The sequence below is a fragment of the Varanus komodoensis genome, unplaced genomic scaffold, assembly GCF_004798865.1.
Source record: "Varanus komodoensis strain SLA01 unplaced genomic scaffold, ASM479886v1 scaffold20_1, whole genome shotgun sequence".
NCBI lineage: Eukaryota > Metazoa > Chordata > Lepidosauria > Squamata > Varanidae > Varanus > Varanus komodoensis.
Genome location: NW_025335587.1, coordinates 19,845,612 through 19,863,067, shown reverse-complemented (window position 1 = coordinate 19,863,067; position 17,456 = coordinate 19,845,612). Strand labels below are relative to the sequence as shown.

Sequence of the window (17,456 nt, the reverse complement as noted above, 5' to 3'; positions counted from 1 at the left end):
GATATTGAAAAAGCCTTCCGAGAGTAGCTTTTTCTGCCCAGCTCATCATTTCTGCCCCTTCTACACACATTCCAACCATCGGAATCACTCCAGGACACCCCCTTTTCCTAACCCTAACCCTACCCTGGTGCACTCCCTAACCCTAATATAGGGGTAAAGTTCCACTGAAAAGAGGGCCATTTTGAAAAAGCCTTCCTGGAGTAGGTTTTTCTGTGCAGCTCATCATTTCTGCCCATGCTAAACACATTCCAACCATCGGAATCACTCCAGGACACCTCGTTTTCCTAACCCTAACCCTACCCTGGTGCACACCCTAACCCTAACATAGGGGTATAGTTCCACTGAAAAGAGGTTGATGTTGAAAAAGCCTTCCTAGAGTAGCTTTTTCGGCCCAGCTCATCATTTCTGCCCATTCTAAACACATTCCAAGCATCAGAATGTTATGGCAGGGAAAATAAGTCCACCTCCTCCCTCTCAGCTCAGCTCAGGAATGAGGAACTCTGATCTCAGTGCCCGAAAATAACCTCAGCATGTATCTCGACAAGCCCTGATGCTGCCGCACGGCAGGCAAGTCAGGTCGGCGTACGGTGCTGCAACGGACGCATTTTGGGCCATGCATTCAGCTTCCCCCGACGGGAGGCCCCTCTTGGTACTCTGGACTTCAGTTCCCATCAGTCCCAGGTGCTACAGCCCAATGCTCAGGAATGCTGGAATGCAAAGTCCAAAACACTGGACGAGAAAAATGCCTTGATCATTTCAGGATGATAGAACTGATACTGGATTGGAAGCTGGTTGTGTATTCGAAGGGCAGGGCAGAAAGCTGAATCTCAAAACTAGAAATCAGTGCTAAAAATCCACATTCTGTCTTGGAAATTCGGGGGCCCACCCCTTCGGCGCCCGTGGAGGGTGGCTCTTTTGCGACACAGTGAGCTGTTTTCTTAAAAGCGTCAGACTGACTATTTTCTCAGAAATTTTGTGGCCTCCCTGGCATCCAGAGCCTGTGTAGAGATATTTTTAGACATTTTAAAAGTCTATTATCTGGTTTCCTTTGAGTGACTCAAAAGCCTAACTCGGTGGAATAATAAAACAATAATAAAACAATCCCGCAAGATTGTGATCGTGTTAAAAAAAATAACCCGAAATCTATTCTGGGAAATGTACAGTTTAAGAACGGCTTGTCTTCTGTTGCTGATCTAATGTGTGTTTGAATATCCATTTATAGTTTTAATTAAAGATCCCGGCGCACCTCCAAGGAAGCCTTTCTCTCGGTCTCTGGCTGCCTCGTTCTATAAAACAAAGTGAATAATACATCTGCCCTTGAGATCAACTGCTCCTTCTTCCACAGATAAAGGGGTGATGAATAGGAAATTTGTTCTCGCTGGAGGAGGCTCTTTTTGTGCATAAATAAAGAAATGGCTTGCCAGCTCCCGTCTCCCGAAGAAAGGGCATCATGGTGGGGAAGAGCCGGGGAGCGCTGGCGTCCCTTGGGGGGCTTGAGGGCTCTCTCCAAGATGGGGCATCCAAAGGGCAAGTGCACTTCCGTATAAGCAATGCAGAGAGATGCAAATCGGGGCAAGAGATCCCAGACTCAGGAATGCCCTGAGCCGGCCAGGAATACACAAGAAAGGGATCTTGGGGTGGTGCGGGTCATCCCATGAGGCGGATGGGTGGGAGGTTTAGGACGGATCTGAGGATGGACTTCCTCACACGGGGCTGCAGTTCCACTGTGGAATTTGCTGCCATGGGAGGAGGCGATGGGCGCCGGTGCGGATGGCTTGAAAGGCGGATTGGGCGGATTCATGGAGGAGGCGGCTATCAGTGGCGATAGCCTTGCTGGCCACCTCCTTTCCCAGAGCTGGCACGCCCTGGCTGGGCAGTTGGACTCTGAGGACTTTAATTAACTTAATTAAGTAGGCTGCCGATGGGAGGCGTCGAGTCATGCCGGCTCTTCCCTGAGGCCCACAAAGAGCGGCTGGTCGGGCAGCTATGAAGTACTGTCCTTTCCCTATTTGTGGAATGAGCTTCCCGGAGGGGCATACCTGCCCCATTCTACGTCTTTCAGCACCATGTAAAAAAAAAAAAAAAAAAGCCTTTTCTATTTCCCCAGCATTTTTAACTTGCATTTTAATATTGCATTTTTCCCCGCACCGCTGTTTTGCCTCTGTGCTGATTCCACTGCCATCGCGGCAGTTTTATGACGTTATTTTTTCTCTTGCTTGCGCGTTTTTAAATTTGCTAACCACCTAGAGACCCATGGCTACCGGGGAGTCTAAAAATTGAGTAAGTAAATAAATAAATCCGCGATTTTGAGTACCACTTCCTCACATTTCTGCACGGGGGCAATGCAGCCGAAGACACTCCATGCCACAACGAAATGTTCTCTGCCAGTTCGCAGAATTTTACTGTTACTCCCTACGTCGTTTGGTGGTTGCTATGGTACTGTGGCACGATTTTTCTCAGGACGGAGGACGCCCTGCAGAGAATGAAGAATAGCTGCTCGGATCGGGGGACGTGGTGTCCATCTCGCCTCTTGACCCGGTTGACAGTCACATTCAGGGGCCTCTCAGACGCCCGTCGCATCCCAAAACAGCCGGCGAGAGAGAGCAGGGGGAGCGCCAGCCGTCCGGCCTTGACGCACTGTGGAGCATGAATCCTAATTGCGCGGGGAGAGGCGGAAGTGGGCGGAGCCGGCGGGGTTAATTTAGGGCCCCGGAGCTGCCGCGAAATGAAGTTGCTTTCTTTTCGGAGACTGGCCTTGCCGCGAGGGAGGGAGGGAATAGGGCTGTATTGGGAGAGGGGATACAGGAGGCACAAGGCTTGGGTGCCCCCCACACGGTGTGCCGGCTGCTGTGGCCCAGGAGTGGCCTGCGAGACCCATCTGCTGTTCCCAGAACAGCGGGCCACTGGGGATGATGGGAGTGATCAGCTGGAACCTGTTTCAACAGACTTCATGCCCATGGATGGGGTGCTGTGTCCATGGCCCTGCCGAGCATAACGCCAGGAAATGCGCCTGCAGGCAGGTGCCCGAGGCTTGGGTGCCCGGGGCCCGGAGAAGGGCAGTGCCTCCGATCCAAGGAGAGGGGGCCGCGGCCGATCGCTGGGCGGTGATGACATCACCAATGCATGACATCACCCGGCGGGTTGCTTAGAGACGGGAGTGCCAGGGATCGGAGTGTGTCTGTGGTTGCCCAGCGGCCAGGAGACGGAAGCGTGCCGGGTTGCCTGGCGTGCGTCTGGGCATCGTTTGGCCCATCTCTGGCTCCCCGCGGACATCACTCTCCTTGAGGGTGCTGCAGGGGGGTGGCTTGCGTCCGGCTCCCGTCCTTCTTGCTTCGGGCCTGCCTCTTCCCGCACTCCACCACGCAGGCACATCCCGTCCCCCGGGAACCCTGACCGGGTGGGGGTAAACCTAGGAGCACGCCATGGGAGGCAAGTGGTGCGGCCAGGGAGGCCAGAGGAGGCTCGGGAAAGACCTCGAGGAGCTGAAGCGGGAAGTGGACCTCAACGACCACAAGTTATCCTTGGATGAAATTGGGCGCAAATACCAGGTGGATTTAGCCAGGGGTCTCACCAGAGGACAGGCAGTGGAGACCCTCGCTCGGGACGGCCCCAATGCCCTGACCCCTCCTCCGACCACGCCGGAGTGGGTGAAGTTCTGCCGGCAGCTCTTTGGGGGTTTCTCCATCCTGCTGTGGATCGGGGCCATCCTGTGCTTCCTGGCCTTCGGCATCCAGGTGGTGATGGAGGATCAACCCATGAAAGACAACCTTTACCTGGGCATCGTGCTGGCCGCCGTTGTCGTCGTGACGGGCTGCTTCTCCTACTACCAGGAGGCCAAGAGTTCCCGCATCATGGATTCCTTCAAGCACATGGTCCCTCAGCAAGCCCTGGTGATCCGGGACGGCCAGAAGATGCATATCGCCGCAGAGCTCGTGGTCGTGGGGGACCTGGTGGAGCTGAAGGGAGGCGACCGGATCCCTGCCGACCTGCGGATCATCTCCGCCAGCGGCTGCAAGGTGGACAACTCCTCCCTGACAGGGGAGTCGGAGCCGCAGAGCCGCTCCTCGGAGTTCTCCCATGAGAATCCACTGGAGACCCGCAACCTCTGCTTCTTCTCCACGAACTGTGTGGAAGGCGCGGCCCGGGGCATCGTCATCCTGACGGGCGACCACACGGTGATGGGCCGCATCGCCTCGCTGGCCTCCGGCCTGGAAGAGGGCCCCACCCCGATCGCCCTGGAGATCGAGCACTTCATCCGCATCATCACGGCGGTGGCCGTCTTCCTGGGAGTGACGTTCTTCGCTCTGTCGCTCTTCCTCGGCTACACCTGGCTCGAAGCCGTGGTGTTCCTGATCGGCATCATCGTGGCCAACGTCCCAGAGGGGCTCCTGGCCACCGTCACGGTGTGCCTGACGCTCACGGCCAAGCGCATGGCTCGCAAGAACTGCCTGGTGAAGAACCTGGAGGCCGTGGAGACGCTGGGCTCCACCTCCACCATCTGCTCCGACAAGACGGGCACCCTCACCCAGAACCGCATGACGGTCGCCCACATGTGGTTCGACAACCAGATCCACAACGCCGACACCACCGAGGACCAGGCCGGGGCGATGTTCGGCAAGCGGTCGCCCACGTGGGTGGCCCTGGCCCGCGTGGCTGGCCTCTGCAACCGGGCAGACTTCAAGGCGGGCCAGGAGGGCGTCCCCGTGGTGAAGAGAGAGACGACTGGGGACGCCTCCGAGTCCGCACTGCTGAAGTGCGTCGAGCTCTCCTGCGGGCCGGTGGCGGCGATGCGAGCGAAGAACGCCAAGGTGGCCGAGATCCCCTTCAACTCCACCAACAAGTACCAGCTGTCGGTCCACGAAGCCGAGGACAAGCCCAAAGGCCACCTCCTGGTGATGAAAGGGGCCCCCGAGAGAGTGCTGGACTTCTGTGCCACCATCCTGCTGCAAGGGAAGGAGGTGAGCCTGGACAAGAAGATGAGGGAGGCCTTCCAGAGCGCCTACGATGAGCTGGGCGGGCTGGGAGAGCGGGTGCTGGGCTTCTGCCACTGCTACCTCCCCGAGCGCCCCTTCCCACGGGGCTTCAAGTTCGACGTGGAGAAGGTCAACTTCCCGCTCAACAAGCTGTGCTTCGTTGGGCTCATCTCCATGATCGACCCGCCACGGGCCGCTGTGCCAGACGCGGTCAGCAAGTGCCGGAGTGCCGGGATCAAAGTGATCATGGTGACCGGGGACCACCCCATCACGGCCAAGGCCATCGCCAAGGGGGTGGGCATCATCTCCGAGGGAAACGAGACCGTGGAGGACATCGCCGCCCGTCTCCACGTCCCCGTCGGCGAGGTCAACCCCCGGGAAGCCCAGGCGTGCGTGATCCACGGCTCCGAGCTCAAGGACCTGTCTGCGGAGGAGCTGGACGAGATCCTGCGCAACCACTCGGAGATCGTCTTCGCCCGGACGTCCCCCCAGCAGAAGCTGATCATCGTGGAGGGGTGCCAGCGGCAGGGGGCCATCGTGGCGGTGACCGGTGACGGGGTGAACGACTCCCCGGCCCTGAAGAAGGCCGACATCGGCATCGCGATGGGCATCGCCGGCTCCGACGTCTCCAAGCAGGCCGCGGACATGATTCTGCTCGACGACAACTTCGCCTCCATCGTGACGGGCGTGGAAGAAGGCCGGCTGATCTTCGACAACCTCAAGAAGTCCATCGCCTACACGCTGACCAGCAACATCCCGGAAATCTCCCCGTTTCTGCTCTTCATCATCCTCAACATCCCGCTCCCGCTGGGCACCATCACCATCCTCTTCATCGACCTGGGCACGGACATGGTGCCGGCCATCTCCCTGGCCTACGAGACGGCCGAGAGCGACATCATGAAGCGCAAGCCGCGCGACGCCAAGGCGGACAAGCTGGTGAACGAGCGCCTCATCGGCATGGCCTACGGGCAGATCGGCATGATGCAGGCGCTGGCCGGCTTCTTCACCTACTTCGTGATCATGGCCGAGAACGGCTTCCTCCCGCACGCCTTGCTCGGGCTCCGCCTGGACTGGGACGACCGCTCCAACAACGACCTGGAGGACAGCTACGGGCAGCAGTGGACGTACAGCCAGCGCAAGCAGGTCGAGTTCACCTGCCACACGGCCTTCTTCGTCAGCATCGTGGTGGTGCAGTGGGCCGACCTGATCATCTGCAAGACGCGCAAGCTCTCGCTCTTCCACCAGGGGATGAGGAACAAGATCCTGATCTTCGGCCTGCTCGAGGAAACCGCCCTGGCGGCCTTCCTGTCGTACTGCCCGGGGATGGACGTGGCCTTGCGCATGTTCCCACTCCGGATCACGTGGTGGCTGTGCGCCCTGCCCTTCAGCCTGCTGATTTTCGTCTACGACGAGGTGCGGAAGCTCATAATCCGCCGACAGCCAGAAGGATGGGTAAAAAGGGAAACCTACTACTGATCGGGGCCCGCCGGTCGGGCACCCCTTTGTGGGAACTCCCTTCGGGTTGCATTATCCCCCCAAAGTTATTCCAAGTTGAAAGGGGACAGCCTCAGTCCTCCAAATAAAGAAACAGATTTTAAAAGGACAGTGCTTTCTTTTCCTGTTCTTCCCTCCCCACTACCCAGGTTGTCATTTCTTGAGTTTATCAACAGGATTGGAAGTATTGAATGCAAAAGAAAAGAGGACCGGTAGAGAAGATGTGGTAGGTGAACAAAAGCGAGGGTGAGCGATCGCGAGTCTGTAACAAAGCACCAACCACACGCTCGACGTGGGGCTGCCCTTGAAGACGGTCCGGATACTTCAGATGGTGCAAAACAGAGCGGCCAGGTTGCTGGCGGGGACGGGGCGTTGTTCTCATATAACCCCCGTCCTCTCTCAGCTTCACCGGCTCCCCATCAGGGCCAGGCTAAGACCTTTTTATTCAAGCAGTATTTTAACAACGTTTAATATTTATAAGTTTTAATTGTGCAGCCAGGGCGTTTCCGGGTTTCAATTGTATTGTATTATATTTATTTATTTCTGTGAGCCATCCCAAGGCTATATAGCGAGGGGATGGCATGCAAAAACTTTAAATAAATAAAAAATAAATAAATAAAACCAGGCTGCGTGGCCAGAGGAGGACACGGTACTTGGCCATGTGAAGAACCAAGGCCAGACGCAGAAGAAAATGCAGGACCTTGTTGCCCACGCGCTCAAGTCCTGCTGAAAGACGCTCGCCGTGGCGGGGCGACCACGTGCGACCAGAGCGGGTCCAGCACACCGAGAAGTCTCCGCTCGCTGGCAGCCCCCACATCTTCATCCCCAGCGCCCTCCCCCCTTTCGTGCACTTGGCTCTCCAATGCCAACCGCTGGCTGCATGTTCAAATTTAATTTAATTTGAATGATAATTTAAAGCCTGGCAGATGCAAACGCGGCCATCTGCAGAGGAACGGGAAAAGGGGGAGGGGGGCCTCGGGTGTGGGGAAGCGGCCATGAGCAACCGAACTCTCAAACGCACAGGCCTGGGGAGCGCCGACCAACTGGATCCAGCGACCAGCAAAAGCCATCGCGGAAAAAGATGCAAACTCGCACGCACAAAATCTGGGACCAAAGCAACTGGCCCTGTACAAGAGCCATGATACAGACGGGGGGTCGGACGGTACGATAAAGTGTGCTTTCCAAACACGTGACTGAATGAACCTGTGCCAAGTCCAAGGCGACACCCCATCCCCTCCCCAGCTGCGCTCCTCGGGCACAGGCTGGAAGCTCCCACTGTCCTTTCTGGCTAAGCACCATCCCTGGCATTGCCCAAATTTGGGGAGGCGTGGTTTCCTCTAAGTGGAATTCTTACAGCACAGAATTCCTGCACTTTCTAGGATCTTTGCACTTTCCAGGCAGGACGTGCTGCAACGGAGCAAAGCTCAGGGAGCCAAGGTTCAGTTTGGATGCCGGGAAGCACTTCCTGACAGTCGGGACCCCGAGGGTGTGGAATGGGCTTCCTCGGGAGGTGGTTGAGGCCCCACCGGTGAGGGTGTTCAAGGATAGGCTGGACATGCACATGGTGGGCATGTCGTGAGCGGAGCCGGCTGGAGCCGAAGGTCAGACTAGATGGCCCGGGAGGCCCCTTCTGACTCGCGCTGTTTCTATGTTTCCAAGGGTGCTCGGAACTGGGACACTCTGCAACGGCATGGGGGGGGGCAGGGATCTTCCGTGATGGGGGCCGTGTGTGCCCCATCCAAGCTCCTTTGCGCCTCGGCCCCCCCTTGCCCACCTCCGAAACACCGGCTCACGGAGCCGCAAAAGACCCGCTGTGCCTCGGGGGCTTTGCCAAAGGGCACCCGTGTGACGATCAAAACACCGCCCCGGAAGAATCCTGGGGCAATCGCCCGGGAACGATGGGGAATGTTTGGTGCGCTGCATTGCGCACAAAGGGTCGTGCGGGTGTCCTTTGAGCAGTTCTCGCCTTTGCTGGCCCTGTTTTGGAGTCCCGTGTTTGACTCCTTGATTAGGAGAGAGGAGGATCTGGACTCCCGTGCGCGCATCCTGTCAGGTTGCAGGGGCAGGTGGAATGCTTCCGGCCAGAAGCCCCCACTTCGCCTCTGCTTCCGGCCCCATAAGCAACTATTTCACCCTGGCTCTGGTCGGTGGATGATGGGATGCGGGTCTTTGGAAAGCAACCTGCCCCAGAATCATCGGGCGGATTTTGCTTTCACTGTCGGGGCGGAGGGGGCTCACAGGGCTCGGCGCGAGTCACGGAATCGCCAAGTTGTCTTAAAAAGAAATACGGCCGTGGGGCACAGAGCAGTTTTGAAAGGTGGCCAAGAAAGCCGTCTTGCCGGCAACGTGGCCTTGCTGAGTGATTGCCCGGCCTGCAGAGGCAGTGGGGGATGTGACGGGGACAGTCTTTGTCTGGGATTTATTATTGAGAGGGTGGGGCAGCTACCACAGGTGGCAAGATCTTGCCTTCACACATCCTTAGGAGCATTCCTGCCTGCGGTCGGATAGATTTTAGAATATTATTATTATTATTATTATTATTATTATTATTACATTTCTATGCCATAGTATTTCCATCCTGCTCCTCAATCCCAGTGTGATCCATAATCAGTCAGTGAAGCCAAGCAATCCCCACTCTGCAGGCGGGCAGTCTAAAGCACACAAGGAAAAGGAGATGAGGAGGGCAGAGGAAAAATTAAGCACTCCTCCAGCGGGGATGTTGGACCGGCTAAGGTTGCACTCAGTCCCTACCTGTAAGGATTCCCACCTTTAAAAGGCATGGATCTACCCTATAAGGTAAGTCAAACATGAGAGCTGTGAGCGACCCCAGCAGTGCTTTGCACTCGGAATGAGGATTTGTGCTAGAAGGTCGGGTCCAATCTGAGTTCTGCTGAGAGGACTCCCACTGGAATGCATGGGCGCCGCGACATGCTAACCACTGCACCGCACTGCCTGCTCCTCACCCACCTCTTTCAAGTCGGTTCTTTTTGTGAACCTCCATCACAGCCCTTCCCCAGCCCAAAATCCGCCCCCCCCCCCGCCCGGTGTTAGGGTCTGGTTAAAACCCAGCCACCAAAACTGGGGAATGAAACAGCAGGGCCCTGCTCTGGCCGAGTGCCACTGCCGGAGAGCGCATTTTACACTCATCGCTAATTATTTCCAGGCAGTGGCAGCACCTCTCGCCCATACTGTGCCGGAAGAAAAGGCACAGACGAGGTGCCCGACCGTGAGAACGTGACAAGCCACAACATGCCCTCGTTTCGTCACCTCTCCAGCCTCCGACAGTCCAGAGGAAGTCAGCTAATTGCAGTCACCGGGAATGCCGGACGTCTCGTGTGGTGCGAGGAGAGGCAGTGTTGCCTAGTGGTTAGAACACAGGAGATCCAAATTCATTCAGCTCATTGAAAGGTGAAGACCTTTTTATTTAAACGTCATTTTCATTGTTAACAATATTTGCTTATTTATCTGGCCAGGGCGACTTCTTTTATATTGTTATTTATTTTATATTGTTAATTTTATATTGTTATTTTTGTATTTTATTGTATTTTATTGTGCTGTAAGCCGCCCCGAGGCTTCGGCAAGGGGCGGCATAGAAACATTTTAATAAAATAAACTAATAAAATAAATTGGTGACTTCGGGCCAGTCCTTAACTCTCAGCCTGGCTAACCTTGCAGGGTTGTCGTCATGGGGACAAAACAGGAGGGGGGGATATTTATTTAAGTTACCTGAGGTGTCTTGCAAGAAAAAAACTGGCAAACAGACACGCTGGGGTAGCCGAGCAAGGCTGCTTTAGGCCAGGGCGAAGAAATCACAGAAAGTGAGGCGCCCAAGATGCGCCCACTACTCCTCGCTGCTCCCAGTCACGCCTACCTCACAGGGTGGTTGTGAGAACAGAACGGCACGGTGGCAAGGCTCCACCCCCTTTCCCATCCACCGGCGACTTGACATCGCCTCGGCTTTGGTCTTCCCCTCTTCCTTCCAAAGTCGGAAGCGGTTGTTCCTGGCAGGTTTTAAGCTACCGCATGCCGGGATTCCCTCCCTCGGACGCGGTGCCTGGCAGGTTCTCCGAAACGGAACCAGGCCGGAAGAGGGCCTTTGCCCCTGCCATCCGATGGGCCGGCCCTGATTCCCAATCCGCGAAGCCCTTGCGTGTGGACGGCAAGAGAGCGTCTGCCAGGCGCCCCGAGAGCTGCTCTGGTGCGTGGCGGTTGCTTCCTGTTCCCTGCCAAGCCCTTCTGAGCGGTAGCCACTTAACTGCGATTAACTGCAACCTGGCCGTTCGGCTTGCTCTCTCTTGGGGGAAAAATTATAAATCCGGCTAAGGATGCCTCCACGCAGCTCCCCCACCAACGAGCCCCAGAAACACCCCCTTTTACGGGAAACAAACGCATCTGTTTCACCGGTTGCTGCCCTGAAACTACAACCTTGTGAATTTTTCCCTACCCAAAAAAATTATCCAAAGTTGTTGATACATCAAAGGCTCCTCTTGACATGCAATTTGATAATTATTAAAAGAACAACGCACTGGGGGGATGAAGCAAGTTCCTTCAAGGCACCCTGTCGTGCCGATCGGGAGAAACACCCCAGTTTGATCTCCGGGGGCAATACTGCAAACAACAAGCTGCCATGATAAAGAGGGTGAGCACAGGGGGCAACCTATCAGGGATCCAAGCAGGCTGGGCTGGGCACTGGCAGACAGGTTGGGAGGTGGGGGGGTGAAGCTGGACAATCCTTTGTCCCCAAGAGCATAGCGTACACCACTCACATCAGCCCAGCGCGCGGCTCCGTCACCAGGTTCTCGGAGGGCTCGACTGGATCTAACAGGGTTAAATTACAAATGCATCCATCCCAGCCAAACATTAGAAGAAATGTTTTGACAATGAGAGCACTTTGGCAACAGAACCAACGACCAAGAAAGACAGTGAGCACTTTCGTGTCGGAGATCTTCAAGCACAATCGTTACCATCATATTGTGAGGATACTTGAGCTCTGCATTTCCTCTAGCACAGGGGTGGGTGGCCAAGGCTCTCCAAGATCCCTCCAGGCCTAGGATCCCACTGATGACTTTTTATTCCAAACAGAAATCTGAAACTTTTCACCATCGTGTTTGGCTGCACATTTAGAACAAGTCGGACCCAAATCTGACAGAAAAGTAGTTGAAGGTTCATAGGGAAAAGGGTGTTGGCTGGAGTGCCATAAAATAAAATAAAATAAAATTTCAATGCAATGCAAAATGCCACTGAAAATTACCACTCTACTCAAGATGATGCCAAACAGTATCAAGTTTCAGCAGCCATGAATCACTGGAGAAGAGTTACCTCTAAACCGAAAATTCCCTCTCTTTAAGTTTAGTGCGCAGAGAAATAGCAATCCTGATGCATTAAAGACAGGCAGGGCACTCGGATCTTGCAAGGACCATCCGGCAGAACCCCGGCGTATGTTCTCTCTGCCTGCCAGGTGATAAGGGATCCAAGCATCTTTCTTCTTTTTCCCCATGTCGGAATCAAAACGGCAGCAGCGAGCACCCAGCCCCGAAAGTAAAAATTAACGGAGAATTGCACGAAACGGTGCTCAGGGAGGATTCTTTGCAGCTGCCCTCGCTGCAGTGCTGCTGCGGCACTCGAAGGAAAATCAGAATGGGGGGAACGGAACATGCGTTCTTTTGCAAGACACTCCCCTCGGAGGCAGGGAACTGGGTCAAAATTTCCACCCCAATTACCACTGGCTCCCACAAGAAGCGAAGAACATCCTCTGGGTATGTTCCCAGGTGGGAATTTTCAGCAGATGGGGTAGGGGAAATGCTCCCCCAATGCACGCACGCACACAGTTTGAAACTTCCTAGGCTGGGCTTTCGTCCAAACCTGCAAGCACCTGGGCAATTTGCTTCATCGCTGCCTGTGGGAGATTTCCAGTTAGCCAAGCCCTTCTGATGTTAACAAAAGGAACGTGCTGGGGGGAACGCACGGATGCCGGGATCCGGAAGCTGCTGCATGCCAGGCCGTGGCACGGATCCATCCAGCTGCGCATCGTCTTCTCGGAGAAGCCCGGGACCCAGCCGGTGTCTGTGGACCAAAGGCCATGGGGGGCCCATTTTGGGGGGAGGGGGTGTTACCCTTTTATACTGCTCAAATGCTTCCCAGAGATACCTAATGGGCCGCTGTGAGAATCAAGAGACTGGCCTTGACCTGACCCCGCAATTCACAGGCGCCGTTCCCAGACAGCGGAGCTACAGAGCTTCCGGATAATACCTTGGCTGGTGGCCAGAGGGAATCTTGAGGCCAGAAACTGGCAGTAAAAGCCAAGACGATGGCAGCCTGGAAACCCACAGGGCTGGGTCTGGGGGTTAAGCATCGAAGCACGTTTTGGAATAAGAAAGCATCGCCTCAGCCCCGGAAAACCATCCGAGCGGTTGGGTTAATATTTCCCCTCCCTCCGTGTTCCCTCCCCGCCCCAAGAGCTCTGCAGGCAGCTGGAAGCCTCCGTAAGCTAATGGCCGCTACAAATGGCCCCCATTAAGGTGATGAATGCAAGAGAGCCGATGCGTTAAAAGAAGGGCCTGGGCAGGCGTCCATCACGGGGAACCGCATCACTGGCAGCGGAAGCCAAGAAGCGTTTCTTTTCCTCCTATTCTTCCCAAAGGTGCGTTTTCCTGTTTCTTTCATGCAGGCAAAGCTGGACAGCAACCCTTGTTTCGTTTCGGTTCCTGCGCTCGCTGTGACAGGGAAAGCTGCCACCAAACACGACCACTGCCCTATTTCCAACATCGCGGGCAGCTGTCAGGACCCCTTGCCGACCCCTGCGAGCAAAGAGGAGCCACAAACTTCGCCCACAGCAGGGTTGCGAGAAGAGGCATCTGCCCCGCGGCTCGGTCTGCACCCGCCGGGACCTTCAGGTTTTACGGGGCAGAATATTGACCACAACCCTGTTGTCCTTCGGCCTGCATGGCTTTTGCTTGGTTCTTTTCCCCGGTGTGGCCTTTAGGGGGTCCTGCCCTGAAAGGAGACCTGAGCGGCATCTAAAGGAAATAAACGGGTACATTTCGGCAGAATGCAATGTGGGCATTTCTAACCTGGCCCCACGGCTGTAAAAGTACGACTTCTCTTTGCACCCCGAAACAAGCAAATTCATTTTAACGTGTTGTCTAACTGAGCTGGGTCTCTGTGCGTGCGTGCGTGCTTTTATGAAAACAGAATCACCGAAAGGAACTCCCCCCGAAACATTCTCTATCTTATTCGTTTTTTCTTGGGGGTCGCCAGGGACTGACGACGAGAAAAGCAACCCAACTGTGTTGCCAAGCTTCCCTTGACAAATGCATTTATTACAGAGGGAAAGTCATTCTGCTGAGCCGTGTGGTTACAGTTTGGCTCCTGGGGACCCTGGGGGAAATGTCACGAGCGAGCTTTTCGGCTCCGTGAAGAAAAATTAAAATGGAATCTTCTGGTGCAAGCAGACGAAAAGCGAAGCAAGGCTGGGTGGGGAAGCTGCGCTGTCTTGGCCAGGAATCAACTGTGCCCACGGGGTCATGGGGCCCAGATTCTGTTCCTCCCCACGGCAGCGGTGTCTGGGGGGCAGAGGAGCTGGTGCCGTCTTGAGGAAAGGGTGCAGGGTCGGGGTCTGGGTTCAAATCCAGACTCGGGTGTGAAATGACGGGCTGGCGGTTCTGGCACAGGCGGTCCAACCTATTTCCAGGGTAGCTTTGAAGCGACAGGCCAACATCTTCTGTACGTGGCACGCACTGGGAGAACAAAATATTTTGCACTTCACCTTTTAGAACTGGGGGGAAAGCATACACAAAAGCTGAAAGACACCTGACTTCAGATCGTTGTAGAAAGCCTCTGGCTTTTTCCTAAAGTTTTGCTTCCTTTGCCAAGCTCAGGAGTCCTCCATGTACGTGGATTCCGCCCGTCTCATTTTCTCAGTGGCCTCGTTTTTGCTTTCGGATCTCGTGCCCCAAATCTGCAATGCGAGGGAACGTTTCCACCGAAAACGCCAACATCACAAAGGAGGCCACGGCCAAGAGCTTGTGGGTTTGCGTGCCCTGCTTGCAGAGCCGCGAGCATTATGCACAGGAGGGCCACGAAAATACGGCGGCAAAGAGAGCCCTCCGCCCGTGGCGTGGTCTGCAGCTCCTTTCACCTTCAGCCTTAATGGGCAGGATCCTTCCTTGCAAAGGGGAGCTGCAAAAGCCACGCTCCGCGGGGCTGTGAAAGGACAGCTGTAAAGACAGCCGCTCGCCCGGCGCGGCTGCGGCTCCGCTTCAGGAACTCGTCTCTCCGTAAAATGTGCCAGCGCCCCCTTCCCTCCCTCTGCTGTTGTAAACACGGACGAGGCAGCCCGGCGGAATGGAGTTGGCGGGGAGGGGGCAGAGGCTGATCCACCGCGCAGGCACCGTGCTCTCCGAAGGGCAGTAATTCAACCTATTAAACGCCTGGCCGGAGTTAGCCATCTGCTACCGGTCTTTGAGGAATACCGCTGCATAATTCAATAAAATAAAAACAGAGCGTGTGGGAAAGGAGGGAGAGCAAAGCAGAGCTGGAAAAGGCCCGACTTTCATTGAATCATAAGTCACCGCTGAAGTAATTATATTTTTATATCCCTATCAGGAGGCAACAGGGCTTATCGGTTTTATTGGCTTCCCAACGCGGCCCGGCTGCTCTGCCAAGGTCACGCGGAAAAAAGGGCGCCCGGGTCTGTCTCTCCTTGCCGGCGGGGGGAGCGCGGGAAGCCCCGTCGGGGAAGCCGCGCAACGGAGGGTCCCTTGGTGCCGGCCACCGGAGTCTCTCGAAATCCTTCGCGAAGGAACTGCTGGGGGCTTCAGGGCCGAGCAAAAACTCACGTGCCCACAATTTTGTGGGGTGGCTCAGGAGCCGCTGGGTAGGTGCCAAGGCCTTCCTTCTGCGCGTGGCTTTGGGGCTACCGCTGGCTGCGCTCCGGAAGGCTTTCTCCTCTCCCGCGTGGCGTTTGCACCCTCATCCTGGGCGGGCTGAGAAGGTCCTTTCCTCCATCCCAACATCACCCGTAGGCAGACCTATAAACTGTGGCTGGTTTTATTTTTTTAATGCTGCCTTGTTAATTGTTAATTTTAATTTTTTAATTGAATTGAATTGAATTTTAATTAGACTGTTCCTACCCCTTAGCTCCCTGATCTCTTCCTTTAACTTTGGTCAAAGTCTGGCTGCCGCTTTTAAAGCTTTGTAAGAACGATATTCTAAAGTGTTTCATCACTGCTTTTATGATCTATGTCCCCATGAAAAATTCAGCTATAGGGGCGACTCATCAATGGAACAAATAAATTACGGAAAATAATTTACACTGTTCGTAGCTTCTCATAGGGTACTTCCCCAGTTCGTTCCTGGGATGAACGAACGTGGCTTCAATTGCCAGCCTGCCTCCTTTCCTTGTGCCTCCGTAAGTCCAATGTGCAGCCGAAAACCACAAACAATCCACCAAACCCACAATCCATCCATCCACCAAACCACAGGCCACCCAGCGACTGGGATCCACATCTGAGGTCTTCCTCTGGGTGTTTCCACCCAGGGAGGCCTGGAGGGCTGCGATAAGGTGCAGGGTCTCCTCAGTGGCAGCCCAACATCTGTGCAATGATGTTTATTTATTTTATCTATTTATTTGGAATTCTTATATGCCGCCCCATTCGCAAAAGCCTCGGGGCGGCTTCCGACACAAATAAATAGCAATACAAATACATAAAAATTGGGAAACATCCTGGCGTGAATATAAAACCAATCAATAAAATCAGCAATTAAAATAATGTTTAAATAAAAAGGTCTTGGCCTGGCGCCGAAAAACAAATAACGACGGTGCCAGGCGGACCTCTCTGGGGAGCGTGTTCCATGTTCCACGAAGCCCACCTGGTCTTTTTTTCAGCACCGGGATAAGGTGGCCATCTGTGCCGAGACATTTAAAGAAAGCCAGTGGTTTGAGGGAAGTTCCCATAGGGGCCTGACAGGTCCATTTGGTTTCATGCATTGTTTGAGCTGCTTTTAAATGGTTTTTCGGTTTTTGCATTTTGGGCATTTTTGTGGTGTTTTATTGAACCGCCTGTGTTATGAACTGTCGCAAACTGCCCAGGGAGCTTTGGCTACTGAGCAGTAGAGAAATAAAATTAATGACAGAGGTATTTATACCAGATATTGGAAACAATCCATTATTCCAGACATTACAGCCAGGTAGCAAGTCTCTGGGGCGAAACGATGCAGCACATGCGAATCACACTTGTGGGAGAGGGTAGGATGACCCAGAAGTCCAAGAGCATAATCGATTGATTAACAGAGCATAATGCTAATGGGCAGCTTTTATGCAAATTAAATAACATAAATAATTTTTTAAAAAGTACGGTTCAAAGACCAAAGCTCTGTTTCATTTTGGTCCGTAAAACTGTGTTTGACTTGGTGTTGTGCAAGGAAGGAACATGCCGGCATGAAGATTCAGGATGCGTGAAGCAATTCTAACCCACTCCGACACACATGCTCCCCGTTTTCCTTCAAACTAATTTTAGTGTCTGCCTGGAACGCAGCCCGGAATGGAGGCAGCTTGGCCCAGAAGCTCGGGGGGGAAAGGGGAGATGTGGGGCTGAGCGAGGCAGGAACTCGAGGCCCATGAAGTGGGTGGTGGAGAATTACCCATCTGCCACATGCGGGCTCTCCAGGCACACAACGGTGCTTGGCAGGGGGCGATTCGGCTCTGAAATGTGGTCCACGGACCAGCAGCAGAGGTGGGAAGGCTCAGGGGGCCGTTCCCTCACATCTCGGTCATCCCCCTCTCCTCCAGCCCTAGAGCATTATGGGGATTGTAGTCCAAGACATCGGGAGTGTACGACGGGAGGAGGCTGCTTGAGTCACTTAAACAACCCCAAACACCATCTGGCCAGTTCTTTGCACCAGAAAGCTGTTAATTAATCTTGGGAGATCGAGCGAGCTGTGGGCCTCTGAGAATGTCAAGAGTTCATTTTCCTTGGCACCCAGCAGACT

General features: G+C 54.6%; 2 protein-coding genes across 2 annotated transcripts in view; one reads left to right on the top strand and one right to left on the bottom strand.

Annotated features, from left to right (window-relative positions):
• Positions 1-17,456, bottom strand: part of ASPA (aspartoacylase) — a 74,047-nt gene that overhangs the window by 35,988 nt on the left and 20,603 nt on the right. The gene's annotated exons all lie outside the window — the stretch shown is intronic.
• Positions 3,726-6,449, top strand: LOC123023542 (sodium/potassium-transporting ATPase subunit alpha-2-like). The gene has a single exon (XM_044430379.1). It carries the CDS (start codon positions 3,741-3,743, stop codon positions 6,447-6,449), a length of 2,709 nt encoding a protein of 902 aa, XP_044286314.1. The 5' UTR covers positions 3,726-3,740.

What these genes read in the sequence shown, in the direction of transcription:
- LOC123023542 (XM_044430379.1), top strand. Translation starts at nt 3,741, where the DNA reads ATGGAGGATCAACCCATGAAAGACAACCTTTACCTGGGCATCGTGCTG.